Source organism: Chelonoidis abingdonii, chromosome 15 (genome assembly GCF_003597395.2).
Source record: "Chelonoidis abingdonii isolate Lonesome George chromosome 15, CheloAbing_2.0, whole genome shotgun sequence".
In the NCBI taxonomy this organism is placed as follows: Eukaryota; Metazoa; Chordata; order Testudines; family Testudinidae; genus Chelonoidis; species Chelonoidis abingdonii.
In genome coordinates, this window is record NC_133783.1 from 21,405,380 (window position 1) to 21,427,037 (window position 21,658).

Sequence of the window (21,658 nt, forward strand, 5' to 3'; positions counted from 1 at the left end):
TGTGCTGCATTTGTAAGAATAGAGGCGGCTAAGTGAATTGGATTATTCCTGAGCCAGTATTGCATATACATAGGTACAGAAGACTCAGATACAGTTTTCCCACCATTAGGTAGGAGTCAAGTAAATTCTTCTCTCGTTTTTCTCCTCTTATGAATGTCCATAATATTTCTGCAGTACTAAAAATACCTGAATTATCAATGGTTCCAACAACTTCTCCACTGTAAATGTCTGGATCTGAAGATCCTGAGGATCAATTTTCAATGTAACATTTGGCACTGCTGCTGACATGTCACCTGTATACAAAACAAAGATACAACAGTAAATAACAATAATTGGGACAGCAAGACTCATACTGGTACGGACTGAGGTACTTGGATAAGTGGAATGAGCATCAGGGCCTAGGTTACTATGGTATGTGTGTCAACATAATATTCCTAACAAATATTTAGCACTTAGAACAGTGGTTCCCAACCTGGAGTTTGCACAACATTACAAGGGGGTTGCCAGCAAAATTTCCCTAATGTCATCCAGAGGACCCCAGACATGGGAAGCAGCAGGTAGGATGCGGTTGCAGGGCAGACTTTCTACCTTTTTGTCTAGCACTTATAGTAAGAATTCTAGATTTTTACATAAATTTAAGTGTTCTGGTATTGCCAAAAAAAGTCCTGAGGAAGCTTTTAAACAAGAAAATTAGGTTATTTGATTTGAATGCTGCAACACCAATATATGTAAAGATACAACACAGTATGCATCGTATAGGATTATCACCACCTTAGGGTCTGCTGCCAGGCCCCAATTCAGGAAAGCATTATTTTAAGCACATGTTTAAATCCCACTGATTTTAGTGTGACTTAAGCACATGCTTAAAACCAAACACGTTTCAGTGCACTCTCTCCCAGCCTAAAACAGGAGGTAATAACTGTGCCAAAGCCCAAGTTATATAGGTTAAAGTTGCCCCTAAGAGAAATTGGGGACGACATTAGTCCTCACTATAAAATGGAGAAGGCTACTTCTTGTGGAAGTTAATCCCCATCAAGACATCTGTTTACATGATCATGAGCATTAAAACATCAGTTGTCTCCCTCTCCCTCTCCCATATTATTTATATTCACTTAGCAATTGGGACCACTAGTTCTGGACCACCACCCCAGAGTGCTAGGCGCTGTACAAACACAGAACAAAAAAATTTGTTCTTGTCCCATACAGCTTACAATCGAAGCATGAAAGTTTGTGCAACTTAAAATCTTCTGGCAACCCTATAGAAAAAAAATATCAAAACCAGACATATCTAAAAGGTATTGCTCTCCAGTAGGACAGAATAAAACTTTACTAACTCAGCAAAAGCTCATGTGAATCTATATCTAGATTGACTTTAATGTCCATGAAAGTTTTGCCATTTAGTCAAATGGGGCCAGGATTTCAGCCCTGGACTTTAATTTAGAAACAAAACTGGCTTTGGCATGACAGACATAAGAATGGCAAAAGTCAGGATTTTACATTAACATTGTCCTGAGGACACCACTTTACCTAGTGGTTGTGTTAAAAACTATTAAATCTATTGCTTTATTTGCATCTTCATCACTGTCAAAATTTACGCCATTGAAAAGATGGATTAGTTCAGTACGCAACAATAGGCAACAACCATTGCTGGAGGCTCTTCTTTAAAATAATTGGTAGCAGAATCAGGATATTCTTCTGTTCTGGTGGAACTCTTGTTGTTCCATTAAAGTTACATTGGTCCCCCACATTTTTGGTTCATATCTGCTATTTGAAAATTTGAGAACGAATGACAACTATCAAAGACTACAAAAGCTGCACAAAGAGCAAACAATTTGTTTCATCCACCCTCCTAGGTTCCGTAAGGTTCTTATCCCCTTTTCATCTGTTTTTCCATCTCCATAAATTTGAAATTGGCTATACTGTATATGCTGAAAAACAAGGTCATTTAGATGATCCTCTTTTTCTTTTCTTTTCTTTCATAGTTATTCACTGTTAGTGAATTTAACACTTAGAATATATTTTAAAAAACTATTTTGTTTTCTTTTAAACCAAGAACAATTCAGCAGGAGAGAAGTTTTCTCATATTCTAGGCATTTTCTAGTCTTCACTGTGACAAAGCAGACTCTCTCCATCTGTTGTCCAGTGGAGGTAGCAAGGGAACAAGATGGTTTAGTACAATGGTGCTGAACCTTAGTCATGAATGCTTGAAATGGCACAATTCCTGTTCTGGTGACACGTCCCCAAATAGACTTCCATAGTCTGGGAGGGACTGATATACCTGAGGTTATGTAGCTGTGAAATCAAGATGCCTTTTGATTTGGTAGTGAACCTTTATATTTCAAAGCACTCTCTCTGTACAGACATCAGAAACCATCTTGTTTTCAGAGTTCAGTTTAGACTATCAGAGAAGACACCTACTATGTACACCCTCACCAACTTCACTTTTGTTCTTTCTTGTTCTGCTGCTGTTAAATCTATAATAAGAGGTCCCACTGACTGCAAATATCTGTTTGCTCTTCATGTATTGAAAAAAAAATCCAAGTGCATATGTTCTGACCCCAAAATGGATGTACAAAGTTAAAGACGGGGCTATCGCAAGCCAAGGTGGAAGAAAGTATAGATACAACAAGCGTCCACAAAGATGCTGGCTGTCAACCTGTCACTTTATTTTTGGGCACTAATGCTCAGAAAAGGTTCCCCCATCACAATAGAAATAAGAAATAAAAAACTTCAAAACTTGCCTAGCATGCAGGTAAGTTACACACTACTGCTAAATTAGGGTTATTTCTGGCAGTATTTGCAAGAAATCTAACAGTAACCTGGAAAATAGATTTCCATTCAGGCAGTCACACAACCATTTTACATTAGGACATCTCATACAAGTTCTAAATATTAATACAAGGTCCTTTTTGACATATTAGTATGAAAGCTCATTTTAATATTGATGAGTTTATGGCTTCTAGAAACCTATTATCAGCTAGCCAGCCATGCCTGTCGACTTCTGAAATAGATTCCACATCTGAACCTACATTTGACTCCTATTTAATGCTTCTTAAGCTGCCACTCCATGATAAATCAACAAAATTGGCTTTGTATAGAAGTTAAGCTCTGGGTTCAGCCTGACCATTGAAGTCAATGGGTTCTTTCCACTGTCTGAGAAAATTCAGATTCTTCTGCTGTTTTAGCATCAGAGAATAATAACGATTTCACACCCTTGAAAGGCCTGTTTTCTTCAACCTACTGAAATTCACCTTTTTTTTTTTTTAGGATGGTGGGAGAACATGAGTGACCTGGCTTTCTGAAGTGTCTAGCCAAAATTTCAAACTGCATTTTCATTTTAAATTAAATGACCCAGTCCACTTTTTATTATGCACAATGCTCCTGGTTTTTGCTTTGCCACCTTGAATTTATTTCCAAGGTTGGTTTCCCAAAACTGCAAGTCCAACTTGAAGATCATCAGCACTGTTGCAAATGGACAGTGTTAATTTTGTTCTGAATTCTTTCTTGGCAAGTCTGTACATCAGTTGCAAGCGGAAGCACCTCATGCTTCTATTGTCAGTTTGAAGAAATCACTGGAAGATGTTTTGGTTTATTTTCTCTTTGGACACACTCACAATTTAAGTTGTTCCTAGTGGAGTCACCTTAACTCAGTCAAAATGTGACAACACTGCTTAACTCAAAAAATACAGAAATAAAAAGCATTCATTCCTTGCCTGTTTGACAGCATGCTGCATTCCCCTTCATATTTACCCTCCTATAACAAATACTCAAAGTGAAAGATGACTCGTCTTCATATTTTGCATATTCCTTGACAGGTTGGAGACTGTTATAAACATCCTAATTTTATTATGCCACCACTTGTTCTCATCTTCTTAAAGATTAGCTTGATCCAAAACCTTGGTTCTGAACAGTCTTCTTGGGGCATGTTATAAACCAGACTCAAGTTTTGAAGCTGAGAACTATCTCTATTTGTTGTTGCAACCCCTTGCTACTACCAATTTGTCTAATAAACTGACTGCTTAGAGCCAGATCAAATCCCTATTAGGGCAATGGTAGTCCTCCCACTGACTTCAGCAAGCTCTAGGTCTGGACTTTATATTGTTGAAATTAGGGGAAAATGTGTGGCAAAATCCCCAGCACATCTCTGAAAATCTCAATCATATATTCTAAGCTACAGTGAAACAACTTAACACTTACAGATTTCTGGAAAGTAGCCTTTTATAGCATGCCTCTTTCTTACAAAAAGGAATTCCTCTAAAAGTGGCTTCAATAACTGCAAAACCTTAACAAATTAGCACTACGGTTGCCAGTTTAGATTGGATGTATTTCTGGAGGTTTCATCCCATGACAATCTTTAATAAAAGATTAATTTTTAATTCCTGGAGAATCCAGGGCAATCCTGGACAGTTGGCAACCCTAGTTAGTACAGTTTTCACAGTATTGCTTGCAAGCTATTTTGAATCCTCAGCTGTGCCCCACAGAAGTATTCATAACATTCTATGTTTTCACTATCATTTTTATGTTATTAATTATTAGTATTCTTGTGGATTAGAAACATATCAAGGCAATAAAGAGGAAAGTATAGAGGCAATCAGGGAAAATACTTAAGACACTTTCTGATATTTGTAACTTCAGGAGAACTGCCTGTGCTTGTAACTGGAGCTATACTGCCTCTTTGCTAAGCAAACAACTTTTCCAAGTGTGCATTTCTTGAGAACACGAGTTCACAGCCCATTGTTTAATAAAAACAAAATATCTACTCTAGTATAGTATGCCCTTTGGACACAATAGGGCTCTTGGTTATAAGATACTTTGATGCAAAGCTACTATAATTTGGAACTTAGATATATTAATCTATACAGAAGTCAATTTCACTAGTGTATTGCAACATCTTAGAACGTTAGACATGACTTTCAGGGGTCATGGAGATAGAGTATTTCAGTCTCAGTGGAACAAAAACCAATAACCTGCACTCATACACAACAGCATACTTTAAGCTAAGTGCTAATTTTTGTTGTGTCTTCTTATTAACAACTATGTCTAAATTGGCAAAGTTCTGCATTTCAGTGAATAAAAGAATGGCGTCAGGTTGGAAATAAAGAAAAGCAAGAAAGTTTTCTGCAGCCTAAAGTAAAATTCAGCTATAAAAATTATAATTGTTAGACAAGCTCTAAGTACAATCAGTACTCTGTAATTTAAATAAAATAATGTGATGACAGAAAATGGCTCCAAAAATACAGATAACCTTTCTAATATATCATCATTAGAATTCTGTTTATTGCTAAAATCACTAATTGTACTTACAGGATAATAACATAACTCACCTATCTCAAAACAAACAGTCCACAGTCAGGCACTAAATCAACTGTCTAAACACAAGAAAAATTGCTTAGAACTTCAGTACAACTATTATTGCTCATGGTGCGTCTGCAAGCTGATGGCCTGACAAGCGTTCTAGTGTATTTCAGGATGACTGACAGGGCACAGTGGCTGCTGGTGGGGGTTGGGCATCCTTAAAGCTATATACTAATGTAGAAATATGTCAGATATAATTAAAAATGGAAGACTGTCCTTGTAATTTTTTTTGAACAACTAGTAGTTATGGAATATATTTTTGCCATGACTTCTGGTGTATAGTCTCTTAATTTTCTAAATCACTATTCTTTCTTTTTCCATAGTCTGGTTATATGACAACCTCTGTCTCAATGCCGTGACTCAGGCTTTCAAACTGGACAGCAAAGGAATTCATAAAGATATTAACACATTTGTAGACTCCATTATTTTTCCCTTTCTCAGTCATATGGCACCCCATGGGATGTATTCATTCATAAAATATATGCCTTATGCCTATTTCTATAAAGGAAGAGATGCTACAAGGAAACACTACTGAGCTTCAACCTTATACCAGTTTCACCAACAGCAAAGTAATCTGGCCGGGATGCATTTTTAATAACTATCATGTGCTTTCCTTTTTAAACCTGGAGATTGTTCTCCTGAATGGATCTTTATTTCCTAGGATTTGTACCCTGAACTGATGTTCATCTTCTAACACCTGGCTAACCATTCTCAGCTCAGAAAATGAATGAGATTTAGTAGCAGACATCACAGTTCCATCAATCAGACACCAGAGGTTGCTTGCTAAAAGCATTATACTTGCTACATTTCATTCCTGTAAATATAGGAGATTTCCTCTACAGAACGAGAAACAAGAGACTGGGAAAAAGCACATGAAACATCTGATCCCTCAAAAAGATGAAGCCTGGCAGAAGTATATTTAAGAGCTAATTTGTAAAATAAAACATCCTATTAATTTTAAGATTTTTATACATAGCAACATCCACTGATGTCAGCACAGCTCTGGGAACAATATTTGTTAGTCCTTCTGCTACACAATCAGCACAGCAAACAAGTCATATTTTAGAGAAGTCATAAAAATAACTTCAATGAAGCTATACCTATTTACACTACATAAGGATCTGGTCCATTTAACATTGTCCGTTCAATCTGCTATGTTGCCTGAACCAATGGCCAATATTAGATATTTCAGGGGAAGGTGAAAAACTCCATATTCCATCTAGCCAATTATTCAATTATGTATATAAAAAGTATTACATCCTAAAACCATTACATTTGGTTACTCCTTGTCATTAGCAAGTGTTGCCTTCTAGTCAGATGGGCTATCTCAAAGAGAGCACAACAAAATGTATGTCAGAGGCTTGAGGAAGGTCTCAATGCAGATACAAGTTAATAAAAAAAAATTGTCTTATGCCAAAATCTAACACTGTATAATCACACTGTTAATGGAATGATAGTATTTTATAAGTCCCACCAACCCTACCAACAAGCTTGCAGTGATGCACCCACAGTTAATGTGCATTGCACCATAACAAGATACAAATCAAATACCAAAAAACCAACAAAACGAAGGGGTGGGGGGAAGTAAGGTTTCTACACAAAGAGTGAAATCTTGGCTCCATTGAAGTCAGTCAATGAAATGTTCAAAGGACAGCTCCAGTTGACTTCAGTTGCAGTTGTGAGTACTGAGCACCTAAGCAAATGTAATCCTAGATGTCTTATAAGGGCACTCAGAAAATGAGGATCACATAATTAGTGACCAGCTATGCAAAATGGGGTTTAGATGCATCATACAGGAACTCTGGGACAGAGACAGGAATAGAATGCTGCCCCAGAGAATTGGATTCAACTGCCTTAACTATTCATAGATTCCAAGTCCTGAAGAGACAATTGTGATAGTCTAGGCTTCCTTCCTGTATAACACATGCTGTAGAGCTTCCCCCAAAACAATTCTTCTAGCATATTTTTTAGAAAAAAAAATCCAATCATGATTTTAAAATGGTCAGTGATGAAGAATCCATCTTAGTAAATTGCCCTTAATGTCAGAAAATTATGCCTTATTTCTAGTCTGCATTTCTCTGTCTTCACCTTCCACCCATTGGATGGTGTTAGACCTTTCTCTGCTACATTGAAAAGCCCATTATTAAATATTTGTTCCCCACATACACACTTAGACTAATCAAGTCATCCCTTAGCTTTCTCCTTGCTGAGCTCCTTGAGACTATTTGGCTTAATCACTACAAGGTATGTTTTCTAATCCTTTAATCATTCTTGTGACACTACTCTGAAAACTCCAATTTATCAACATCCTTCTTGAATTGTTGGCACCAGAATCAGACAGTATTCCAACAGTGGTTGCACCAGTGCAAAATTCAGATGTAAATAACCTCTCTATTCCCACTCAAAATTTTCCTATTTATGTATGCAGGAATACATTAGCTCTTTTGGCCACAGCATAAATTTGGGAGTTTATTTTCATCTGATTATTCACCATGATCCCCAAATCTTTTTCAGACTGCCCACTTCCCAGGATAGGGTCCCCCACTCTGCAAACATGACCTACATTCTTTGTTCCTAGAGGTGGACGTTTACCCATATTAAAAGTCATATTCATTCCTTGCACCCAATTTACCAAGCTATTCAGCTCACTCTCTATCAGTGACCTGTCCTCTTCCTTATTTACCACTCCCTCAATTTTGGGGTCATCAACAAACTTCATCAGTGATGATATTATGTTTTCTTCCAAGTAACTGATAAAAATGTCAAATAGTCTAGGGCACAAGACTGATTCCTGAAGGACTCCACTGGAAACACATCTACTCAGTAAAAATTCCCTGTTTACAATTATATTTTAGACCTATCGGTAAGCATATTTTAATTCATTTAATGTGTGCCATGTTCATTTCATGTCATTCTAGTATTTAATGAATATGTTGTATGGTACCAAGTCCAACACCTTAGGAAAAAGAGTCTAAATTTACTATGTCAGTACCATTACATTCATCAACCAAACTCATAAACTCAAAAAATTATAAGTTAGACAGAATCAGTTTTCCATAAGCCCATATTGATTTGCATTAGTTATATTATCTTCTAATTCTTCATTAAACTGAGTCCCATATCAGCCTCTCCATTATTTTGCTCAAGATAGATACCAAGCCTATAATTACCTGGGTCATCCTGTTTACCATTTTTAAAAATTGGCATATTAGTTTTCTTCCAGTCTTCTGGAACTTTCCCACTACTCAAAAACTTACTGGGGAGGAACAACATTAATAGTCCAGCAAGTCCCTCAGCCAGCTCTTTTAGAACTCTTGGATGTAAGTTGCCTGAACCTGCTAATTTAAAAATTTCTAACTTTAGTAGCTGATGTTTAACAGCCTTCAGATACACTAGCAGACTGGAAAGAGTGTTACTACCACCACGTGATGAGACTATACAATTATTTTCCCCCAAATAGAAAACAAATATTTATTGAACACTTCTGCCTTTTCTGCATTATTTATAATTCTACCATTTCCATCTAGTAGTGGATCAATATCACAGTCAGGATTCTTCTTGTTCCTAATATATTTTAAAACTCCTTATTGTCCTTTCCACTGTTGGCCATAGATTTCGCCTTGTGTCCCTTTGCTTCCCTTATCAATTTTCTATAATTCCTAATTTCTGATTTAATATTAATAACTCTCAGCTTCCCCTTTCTTCTATTTGTTATATATTTAAATGGGATCATCCTTACTCTGCCTGCAATGTCCCAAATTTAACTGAGTTGATCAAAGAGAAATGTTCACAAGAACTCAATTTGAAATCATCCTATTCCTTGGTTTATTGAGCTATCAAATGTCATTGAGTTACAGTCTTGTAGCCCAGTAGCAGCTCCTTCAGTTTGGAATTATGGTGACAGGTGAGTCTGCAAGCCATAAAAATATATTACCTACTTTTAAGTCTTCATGTTCTAGGCATCAATGTATTCTCGTTTCTGACCTTTAGCCAAGCATTGCTGACTTCTGATGGTAATAAGCAGTTCAAGGAGAATGAAGCCCTGCCTTTCATTTCAATATACATTCTTCTGCATGCATCCAAGTAATATGTTCAACTTTGGGTTTAACTTTCACATACTCCTATACCTACCTATTTCAAAGTTACTCTATTACATCATTTCTAATAAAGTAAGCTAATGTCACTTCTCCCTCAGTACACTTTGTGTCAATACATTGCATGTCTAGATGCAGGTGTTAACAGTGAGTTGTGAAATCCAGTCTGTGTTGTATTTATTCCTACATGATGATAATCCTACAATCTGCCCAGTTACAGAGTTTTTGGCTTTCAGCTTGTCAATCAGTTTCTGAGGAGCAACCCAGAGCATTCCCAAAGAGTACATCATGATCCTGATGCTGGAATCATTACTCAGGCAAGCCTTCCACTGAAATATAACCATAAGAATCTGTGGTCTTGGTTCTGCCACCATTATACCAATATTACACAAGTATAGCTGCATTGAAGTCAATAGAGTTATGCTGGATATATACCAATGTAAATGAGAACAGCATCAAGCTATGTATCTAAAAGATGCTTTAATAGTTATGTTCACAATGTTTCCCCCAGACACACAAATAATGGTCTAGGAACTTTTTAACCAGAACTGAGCAAATAACTATTTTTTCCAATTCAGTGGCCAAACCAAAAAAAAAAAAATCCCCCAAAATTTGTTTTGTGTCTATCCAAAACCAAAATTTCAGTTTTTCCCCTCAAACAAAACAAAATTATTTTGAGTCAAACAAAACATTGCTTAATCTAAAACAAAAAAAAGTTGATGGTTTTATTCCTGGATTTTTTCAAATCCTTTGAGTTTTTTTAAATAAATCTAGCTAAACTTTGAACATTTTGAAATTAAACATCAAAACAAAAAATAGTTCAATTTAAACATTGTTTTTTTCTTTTTTTAAGTCAAAACCTTTTGCAAATTATTTGTCAGTCCAAAACTGTATTTTTTGGCAAATAAGCTATTTGTCTAAAAAAAAAAGTTCACCCAGCTCTACCTTTCAGTAGCAATATTTGAGCTATTTAAGTAACATTTGCCTCAAAGAAAGAAATATGGGGTGACAAGGGGACGATACACATTCAGGAAGCAGTATGCATTGGCCCCTTTTGTACTCATGAAGTCTTGCATTTTCGAAGACTCCCAGTGAAATGAATTGGCCTGTTATTTTTCACTACATGTATTAGGTTTGGGTATTGATCAAATGCTCCACACGATCTTGGGTGCTAGGTGGTTTTTGGGTGGCTGGTTGTACTGTGCAGGTAACAATAGGCAGAGGATGTTTGCATCCAAGCCCGTCTTTTTTTTTTAAGTGTTTCTATCTTTAACAAGGACCAGAGAGAATGTTTAAAGGAAGTTCAAGTTGATCTTGTACTAAATATAGCTTATTCTTCACCTCAACAAAAGTCACATGTGTTTACTATAGTAACATATGATGTAACGTTAACTTGAAACTCAGAGGAAGGACTCTTTAAACATTCTTTTTATGAAATTATCACCACACATCTTTATATTATGGTTGCTAGTTTTCACACTGTAATGTTATTCCCAGTTTAGTAAACGCATCTTCATCTTAGTCCATTGTAATGAATTAAAAATCATGTTTTTCATTCTCCTAGTACAGCTGCTACTCTTCACAATAGATTTCCTTGTGTTTCACATTCATGGGCTACAGTAGCCTACTTCTTTGTCAAGTGCCAGTTTTGCATGATCTAGCTTCAGATTGATCTAATTCAGGGGTCGGCAACGTTTCAGAAGTGGTGTGCCAAGTCTTCATGTATTCACTCTAATTTAAGGTTTCGCGTGCCACTAATACATTTTAATGTTTTTAGAAGGTCTCTTTCTCTAAGCCTATAATATATAACTAAACTATTGTTGTATGTAAAGTAAATAAGGTTTTTAAAATGTTTAAGAAGCTTCATTTAAAATTAAATTAAAATACAGTGCCCCCCGGACTGGTGGCCAGGATCCACACAGTGTGAGTGCCACTGAAAATCAGCTCATGTGCCGCCTTTGGCACGCGTGCCATAGGCAGGGCTGATTCTAGCCATTTCGCTGCCCCAAGCACAGCGGCACGCCGGAGGGAGCGCTCTGCCACTCGCCGGTCCCACGGCTCCGGTGGACCTCCCGCAGGCATGCCTGCAGATGCTCCACCGGAGCCATGGTGGACCTCCCACAGGCGTGCCTGCGGATGCTCCACTGGAGCCACAGGACCAGCGGACCCTCCACAGGCATGCCTGCAGGAAGTCCACCGGAGCCGCCTGCCACCCTCCTGGCAACCTGCAGAGCACTCCCTGCGGCATGCCGCCCGAAGCACGCGCTTGGCGCACTAGGGTCTACAGCCGGCCCTGGCCATAGGTTGCCTACCCCTGATCTAATCTTTATAGGTTTACACTCTGACCACTACATTTACCAGTTCCAAGTAATTTAACTATTCAACATTCCTACTGCGCACACACTAAACCAAAACCAAAGAGGTCTAGGTGATCACTTGTTAATTTTAAATTTTTGACTGAGCTATACAGAAGGAAGAAGAGGAAGTGGTTTCAGTAAACCTCATCCATTTGCACCCTTCACAGAAATTGGGCACAGTTCTCTTAAAAGACACAGGCACTTCCCCTAGCAAGTGCCCCCAAGGATGATAGTTACCTAAAATAAGAAGGGGAGGGGCAGGGTAAAAGCAAAGCCATAATCCACAATAAACAATCAGTACAACTAATTGGGTGAAGTGGGGAGGGTGCATGCTCAACCCCTGGAAAGGGTGGCATAGGTCTTAGTACAGCATATGATTTCAGGATCCTCCAAGACAAGTTCTGGATGGGTAAGGCAGAATTTTTCCTAGGGGCTCCTAGTACAGCATGGCCCTTCAGCTCCTTTTCAACCCAGGCAATGGTTTCAAAAAGCCTCCCTGTTTTGAGCCACATTGTGTTTTCTTTAGATACAGTAGCACTTCTTGTTTCTTCTCTTTTTTGAGTTAACATGATCACTGATATATATTGAAAATGGTATCACAATAACAAGCTATCACTTTATATTGTAAGTGGTTTTCTGGTCCTGCTTGCAGGCTAGTGGGTTCTGCAGGGAAGTGTGAAATCTGGGTCTTCAGCAGTCAGTCTGCAAAGACACAGCCTAAAACAAGGGTGGGTTGACTTGTGCCTAACTGCCTTAGGGACTCCCTGCTTTGTGTATCTCTCTCTTTTTTTTTTTTTCAGTCCTACAGTCTAAGAAATAAAGGAGCACTACCTTACAGAAAGAGTATTTTATGTTTTTATCTAGTTTCTGTTTGCAATGAACATAAATCTCTACTTCCAAATCCTGCCACATGTATTTAAATAAATGATTGCTGATCATCATTGCTTTCCATAGGAGTTGGATTGGGCCCTCACTAATTACTTGGGTGACAAAAGGAGCATTCAATCTGCTATTTCACACTTCTTCCTCTAAAAATCTAAATAAATTAAGAATATCCAAAGTGCCCAAATCTAATCCCTTCAGAGATTTTTCCTTCCGTAAATGGGAGTCTACAGGCACAATTCTTTGTTGTAAGAGTTTGTGCCTTACATCAAGGGCAAATTTGGTGCTCCATCTTTTTAAAAGTACCGAAAATAGAATAAGAAAAATATTCCAGTGCACACATCACACTTGAACTAGAATCCATTCTGGAGAACTTTCTTAATGTGTACAAATAATGGTGTTTTCTGAAGTATACAGATCTGTTTGTCTGCTCTTATTACTATTTTGGAAACAGTGCTTTCTATATTTAAATATCTAATGTATAAATTATCTTATAAAAGCTACCTTGTGCAATGATTCAGTGTTTTAAATCCCTAAACTCACAAATTTACATTTACATCAGCCTCCCCTGCACGGGAAGCAACTTCCATCGAAGTGTCAGGAGATAAGTGCAGCCTTACTAAAGGGAACAGCATTCATGCACTATCTTATCTTCCTTGTACAATATTGCGATATGCTTTTTATAGCTAGAAAATATGTGACTGCACTGCATGACCTTGGCTAGTGGCTTCAAGTGACAAGATCATGTGATTTCTTATATCTACGGAACCAGCACGAAAATGCAGGTTTACAGGTAAGAAACATACTTTTTAGGAAGTTTGAAAAAAATTCACCTTATTTTTCCGCTGACATTTGAGGGGAGACTATTCAATTAAGTACCTGTAATTCAATTCACAACTCAATGTACTTTCAGTATAAACAAAATTCCCTTCACTCTACTTCAGTCTTACCTTTCAAATCAAGAAGCCAACTCTAAGACACCAACTAAGAGTTCCAGGAAACTGCTCTGTCTAGAAGTCTTCTTGCAGAGTTCTGACTCCAGATCCACTGACAAGGACTAGCTTCTTTGGTTGCATGTCAATCACAAAGATTAGAAAAGGAAATAGGAGGGGAGAACAATGGAAAAATATAGGAAAGGGGAGGGTGATAGCCATCTGGTCCCACCTTCTGAACTGAGAGTTACTGACTTCACTGACAACTTGTTACTGAAAATACCTCTTTGAAAAAGCCGAGACTAGTTCCTGTAAGACCTGCAAACAAAGTCACTAAGCTTTCAGAGCCTCATTCAAAGCCCACTGAAGTCAATGGAAAGACTCCCATGGATGTTAATGGGTTTTGGATTAGGGCTTTAAGGAAGATCCTTATAATCAGTTTTCCCTCTTCTATTTTCAAACTGCTGATCTGCATATAAATACACAAATTATAGCTGCAGGAACTACATAGATGAGAGATCAAAGAAAAAGAGCAAAAGTGATAGGTAGGAGACCCATGCCAGATATTGCAATTGAAACTCATGTTAGATATTGCAGGAACATACAGACTAAAATTTCATCCAGATCAGGCCCTGTAATATATATTGTCCACATGCCAGAAAACTCCAATAATACCTACATATGATGACAAACTGCAAAGTGGGAGATATACACAGAAGGGCTGTTAGGAATTAATAAAGCAAATTAAACTTTTATCATTTAAATTTTGTTTATGCACATTTCAGTTTATTTTTGTTTTCTCTGTTTGCCCCTCTGATTCTGTGCCTTCCTCTTGTAATCCACCTTTTTCTTCCCTCCTCCAGCTTCACCTTCTTGGTCCTATTCTTTCTTACTGGATTGCTTCCTCTTTCTTTCCTCCCCATTTATCTATTTGTCCCGTTGAGAATATGAAACAGCAGCATGTCACTCCAGGATTCAAAGATCATATTTTTTCAATATTAGTCTTCCCACTTCATGTGCTTTAATGGTAAGTACATTTGGATGCAATGTGATTATTTAAAAGCTTTTCTGTTATAGGTAAGGCACAATCTGATCCACTTAAAATGCATTTCTGATTAAGACAATTCAGAAGTTGCCGTGTTAAGCCCATACTGCACCCCCCCGGGTTAGTGGCACATTAGATTTGGGACTTGGGGAATCTCCATCGTCAAATAAGATCGGAACTGTTGTCGTTCAAGAAGAATGTTTAATTCTGAGCCAGGACTGGCTCTACCATTTTGCCGCCCCAAGCAAAAAAGAAAAAAGAAAAAAAAAACGCTCAGATTACCACCCGAACTGACAAAGCAAAATAAATAAATAAATAAATAAAAGCTGCCCCAAGAATGGACGGAATGCCACCCCTTAGCATGTGCCACCCTAGGCACGTGCTTCCTGCCCTGGTGTCTGGGGCCAGCCCTTTTCTGTGCCAGATGTGGAGACACTCTGGCCATGGAGGAATGGTTTGTTCAGCCTAAGCACACAGATAAAACCTTTTTACTGAGTTTTGGTCCAGTCACAGATGAGCACTCACACAGCAAGAGAGAGGTATTCTTCTAATGGAATCCAAAACATTTCCCATTTACTCCACTGAATGATAGTTGTAATTGTAGGACACCAAGCCTAACTGAAGAGAATCTGAAATTCAGCAGAATTCTAATTACCAGTAATTAAATTCCCACTGATTTCTTATATTTTGCTGATATGCTCAACATTTATCCCTTAATGAGTCTTACATACACAAATCAACTCTTAGTGATATAAGGCTAGAATTAGCCTTAGTGTAATTCCCTCTGGAGACAATCAACCAATGGGAATTTGTTCTCATTGTGACAGGTTGGATCACAGAAACCCCCTTGGAAGCTGCCAACTGATGTGCCAAGACTACCTCTGCTCCGGTTTGCCCTGCCAGCTCAGGACTCCAACACCCTGTCTTGCTGAGCCAGACACTCTCGTCTGCTCCAACACAGACCCAGGGTCTGAATTACCTGCCCCAAAGCTGCAGGTTTACCCTGAAAACAGCTCACAGAAGTGTGCTTGTCTTTAATACTCAGATGCCCAACTTCCAATGGGGTCTAAACCCCAAATAAATCTGTTTTTACCCTGTATAAAGCTTATATGGGGTAAACTCATAAATTGTTCGCCCTCTATAACACTGATAGAGAGATACAGCAGTTCCTTGCCCCTCCACCAGGTATTAATGCATACTCTGGGTTAATTGATAAGTAAAAAGTGAGTTTATTACATACAGAAAGTAGGATTTAAGTGGTTCCAAGTAGTAACAGACAGAACAAAGTAAGTCACCAAGCAAAATAAAATAAAATGCGTAAATCTATGTCTAATCAAACTAAATACAGATAAGATCTTCACCAATTCCAGAATTCTCCCTTTTACAGGCTAATCTCCTTTTAGCCTGAATCCAGCAATCATTCATACCCCCTGTACTTGCTGTCCTTTGTTCTAGTTTCCTTCAAGTATCTTGCAGAGTGGAGAGGCTCCTTCTTTAGCCAGTTGAAGATAAAATGGAGGGGTCTCCCAGGGGTTTAAATAGACTTTTTCTTGTGGGTGGAGACCTCCTCCTCACCCTGTGTAGAATCCAGTCATAAAATGGAGATTCGGAATCACATGGGCAAGTCACATGCCCATGTATGACTCAGGACTTGCAGGTAGAAGCCATTACCCACATGCTACCTTCTCAAGTAGACTTCTTATGTGGATTGGAGTCTTCCAAGCTCTTTTGTCTGTTAAGTGCTTCCTGACTGAGCACTTAAATTGCACATTCCTTTCCCAAGAAGTGTCCAAGTCTTCTACCTAAGGCCATGGCTACACTGGCGCTTTACAGCGCTGCAACTTTCTCGCTCAGGGGTGTGAAAAAAACACCCCCCTGAGCGCTGCAAGATACAGCGCTGTAAAGCATCAGTGTAAACAGTGCCGCAGCACTGGGAGCACGGCTCCCAGCACTGCAAGCTAAACCCCATAAGGATGTGGAGTACATGCAGCGCTGGGAGAGCTCTCTCCCAGCGCTGGCGCTGTGACTACACTCACGCTTCAAAGCGCTGCCGCGGCAGCGCTCCCATGGCAGCGCTTTGAAGTTTCGAGTGTAGCCATACCCTAAGGCTACTTAGAAATCAGCAATTATACAGCCAATGTTCATAACTTTGAACACACAAATGGTGCCTGCATACAACTAGGATGAACATAACCAGTAGATCATAACCTTTACACAGATATGTTACATGGCATATGTAGCAAAACCCTATTCCAGTTATATCATACATACATTTATGAGCACCCCCCGTAGAGCCTTATGGGGTACACTGTCACACTCGTGATATAACACTTGTAATTTTATTACATGATGGAGAGTTTGAAAGAGTTGGGGATTTTCTGTGATCAGAAATTGAACTACCTACATATGTAATCTTAGGTACTGCTTCTGCAATGAACTTAACAAGGGTGCACCTATGTGACCACCAGGGATCCATCTTCCCAGAATTCATCACAGGATCAGGGCCTTAGTTTTTCTGATGCACCACATGAGGAAAAGATTTGAGCAGCGAAAAAATGAATTTGCATATTGAAGGAACATCTGCAGTAATTTCTCCTGAAAAACTTCAAGTAGTATTTATAGGAACTAAATATATTGTTGTGGATGAACTAATTTACTGAGAGAAAGCAAAGCTGAGGATTCATTAGATTTTGATTTTATTCATAACTCATTCCTCTTAGAATTGGTGAGGCTTAGGGCTGAGAGATAAATAATGTTTGTTTTTTTACTCTCTTCTAGATCTTGAACTTAGAGGAAATGGCACAAATGACACTTCTCCATGCAGACAATTTCTAGGCCTTAAAACATTTTGTTAGCATAGTACTATATTAGTTCCTTGCTCTGTGATTTCATACTAGATTCTGTTAATTTGTTAATTGTTTAAGTGTCTTACTTTTGATCCTCAGTTTTATTAATGTCTTCAAAGACAGTTTATAAATTAAGAAGCAAAGAAAATGCAATCTGTTTTAAATCACATTTAATCTTCAAGGTTGGCATGTGCAACGTCCGCAAACTGACAGGCCACTGAGCCAGGGGAGCCATGGCCTGATCTCTTTATGGCAGGGCCAAACCTAAGTGGCCTAACTATGACCCTGCATACCAAGCTGAAACATTACTCATTCAAAATCGGAGGGGGTGGGCTGGTGTAGGAATTTACAGGCAGCAGAGAGGGGGTGGTCAGGCTGCTGAGGAAGAGAAGAGTGCCCTAGAGGAGAAGAGGAATATTAGGCAGGGATGTATAGCAAACATATGCCCCCACACACTCGGTAGCCCCTGTCTAAGCACTCCTTTCTATAAACCTAAAGAAATAAAAACTACAAATCTTTAAAGTTGTTTCAAAGCTATTTTTTGGAAAAAAAATACTACAGCTTATAAGATGATCCTGCAAATTTAACGTACACACAGCATTTGGGGGGGGGGGGGAGACCACAGGAGGGAGAATGTCTGCCTTTTTGTATGTTTTTTTTTCTGTTGTCTGAATTGTCTAATCCAGGGAGTGAAAAAAATATATATCTTAGTAATTCAAACCATGGAGTATTTAATAAGAAGATCTTCCCCTAAAGTGTCTGGTTGACAGATTATATGAATATCCAGAGTGTCACGGGTAATTACAAAATAGCAACACAAACTCATAAGTTTGTCAGTTCTCTCAGTTACCACTAAAACATGCTGTACAATCAACATCCTAAAACCTTTTAAAAACTCTATGGACTAATATGAACTATTGTACTTTTTCACCATGACAATCTTCCAAATCTTCATGACAGCCTTCCTGTCACCTGGGCCAATCCTTCACTATTTTTAACTCCTTATCTCATTACTTTAGACTTCTTTAAATTTAAATTCATGACTCATGCTCCAAACATCTCTTATACATATCTCTGGATGGATTTGAGTGTTTTCACTACATTATTTACTGGTCAATCCAATTTGGTGCTATCCAAACGAAAGGGCATTTCAGCATTGCCAATCCTTGCAAATTTATTGTGACTTGCAATAGTTGGTATTTTTCTGACAGCCCCTGCTCCCGGAATTATGTGAGAATCTCAACTTTCATTTTAAAAATTGTAAGTTTCTTCCAGCGCTCATAGTTGTGAAGAAAAGCTTTAAAATATAAGACCAAAAAACTCAAATGAGAAGACAGAAAGAACTAAATATTATTATTATACACACACATACACACTCTTAATCTCATGAGTTTCAACCCAGTAGCATGCTATGGGGAGATGGGGCTTAACTCATAATTTTTGAAAACTTGGGGCTGGCCATACTGGCATTTTCTTCCATCAGCTTTTGGGATAAATTCTCACTGACTTTAGAGACACTTCTGCACACAAGCTACTAGCAAAATAGGACCCTTAGAAACCATGGATACTATCCTGCCGAAGAGTTGCATGCAGAAGTACCACTATCTTTAGACTCTTTTAAAGTCTCTATGTGCAGTGTAACACATACTGGTTCCAAAACTGATTCTTGTATACTCTGCTAGGATGATATTCCAAGAAGAAGGAGTGCTAGGCAGACATGGGCTCCACCTAATGAAGAGAGGGAAGAGCATCTTCGCAAGCAGGCTGGCTAACCTAGTGAGGAGAGCTTTAAACTAGGTTCACCGGGGGAAGGAAACCAAAGCCCTGAGGTAAGCTGGGAAGTGGGATACCAGGAAGAAGCATGAGCAGGAGAGCACAAGAGGGGAGGACTCCTGCCCCATACTGAGAAAGCAGGACGATCAGCGAGTTATCTTAAGTGCCTAATCCTATACACAAATGCAAGAAGCCTGGGAAACAAGCAGAGAGAACTGGAAGTCCTGGCACAGGCAAGGAATTATGATGTGATTGGAATAACAGAGACATGGTGGGATAACTCACATGACTGGAGTACTGTCATGGATGGATATAAACTGTTCAGCAAGGACAGACAGGGCAGAAAAGGCAGATGCAAAAGCTTGGTTCCAGACTAACCCATAGAGACCTACTGTAGATTTAGTTTAAGGACAATCAAAATTACATCCATTAACAGAAAAATTCTGCTAAAATGAGTCTTTTTATGCTGTTCATTCATGAAATCCAATATCTTCAGTGTTGGGCAACAGAGCTGAGAGAAAATTCAGGATTTCCATCCTTGAGGAAATTCTGATATTTCTGAATTTGTTTTCATCCCAATTCAGGATTGAACATTGAAATATCAACATTTAAGAACAACAAGCTCCAAAATATAAAGATTTTGGAAATGTTTAAAATGGCAGACATTCCTGAACCAAAACCTTTCAGTTTGTTGAACCCAGTCAAAACATTTTATTTTGCATCAATTCAACATTAAATTGTATCTGTCAATGGTACCTTCTAGGAGTTGTAGGTGAGGTTCCTCTTGCCCCCATTCACCTCTGTGGGCTGGGCAGGCTCCCTAGCTTGACTACATCTCTCACGATGCACCACATAGCTAAGTCAGAGGGGCAACCATGGCGCTCCATGGAAGATGGGTCCAGCAAAGAAGCCTAGCCCGTTGGAAAAATGGGAGCATGAGACACCCAAACTGCCACTTCTATGAGATTCCACAGCATCATAAGCAAGTAAAGAAATAAATAATGCCACCTAGCTCCTACACTGAGGTCTACTGATGAAAAGCACTAAGTACTTTATAAAGGATGCCAGTAGCATTATCCCCATTTTATAGGTGAGGAAATGGAGGCACGGAGAGTGACTTACTCAGTGTCACATGGGAGACACTTGTGGAGCTGGAAATAAAATTCCAGGTCTCCTGAGTCTCAGTCTAGCACCATGTCCAGTAGAGCATACAGCTTAATGTTAATCTGACTCAAAACAAAAACATTTTCACTTAGTTCAACAAACCAAAAAAAGTGTTTCTAATTGGGTTGAATCAACTCCAAACAAAATACTAGAAGAGAAGACTTCCCAGTGGGAATTTCAATTTTGCTGAAACTGCATTTTTCACCATAAAATCATTTCAAGCAAGAATTCCCAACCAGCTCTGCTGATCAGGCAGCACAATTTTAGACATTTTGAAGAATTTCCCACTCTCCAGTATTAACTATTCTCACAAACCCAAACTACTATGATTATAACAACTTTTCTCCATTTTTCCATCCTACTATTTTACAAGGTAAGATTTGCCTTACTCAGAAATATGGTATTTACCCCAAAATTCTAACAAATCTTATCTGACACACTCTAGTGCAGTAGTTCTCAAACTTTAGCAACCCAAAGACCTCCATTTTTATTTAAAATTTTTCCTGGGCCCCAAACCCCCTGCTCAGCCCCAGGTCCTGCCCCCATTCCACTCCTTCCCCAAGACCCCCTCCCATCTCTTCCTCCCCACTCCTCCTTTGCCCCTCCTCTTCACCACCTCTTTACACCCCCTCCCATGAGCGTGCCCCGTTCCCACTCCTCCCCCTCCCTCCCAGCACCTCCTGCATGCCACGGAACAGCTGTTCCCTGGCATGCAAGAGGCACTGGGAGGGAGTGGGAAGAGTTGATCAGCGGGGTCAGCAGTCCTGGACATGATTCCGCCCCGTCCCCTGACCACGCCCCAGCTCCACTCCTCCTCCTCCCTCCCAGCCCATCCTGCACACTTTTTAAAAAAGACTGTCTGCTTTTTTGGGGTCTTCTGCAGTAAAGAAGTTGGGGGAAATAAGCACTTTACAGTGAAGATGGATGGGGAAAGAATAATTATAAAAATGGAAATTTGTATAAGTTTGCCTGAGCCCCAGCATGTTGTATGTTATCCAATTTCTTTTCTTTCCCTGTATTCACTGAGTTTTATTTTTACTTAAGGTTAACAAATTTAAAGCTTATCAAATGAAACATTTTATACAATGCATAATCTACTTGTGGAACTCATTACTATGAAATATCATTGAGGATTAACAGGGATCAAAACAAGGTAATACATTTATCTGGAACAATTAGAATATACACCATTACAATAGTCAGACTTTTT

The 21,658-nt window shown here is 38.8% G+C and overlaps 1 protein-coding gene across 1 annotated transcript in view; it reads right to left on the reverse strand.

The window, feature by feature from the left end:
- The window catches only part of CTNNA3 (catenin alpha 3), a 927,714-nt gene extending 922,286 nt beyond the window's left edge, over window positions 1–5,428 (reverse strand). The window contains exons 1-2 of the mRNA XM_032795284.1: window positions 5,325–5,428; window positions 187–293 (exon numbers count right to left, since the gene is read on the reverse strand). Of these exons, the coding sequence (XP_032651175.1) occupies window positions 187–288 (102 nt within the window). The 5' untranslated portion in view covers window positions 289–293; window positions 5,325–5,428. The remainder of the gene's footprint in view (window positions 1–186; window positions 294–5,324) is intronic.
- Between the last annotated feature and the right edge of the window lie 16,230 nt (window positions 5,429–21,658).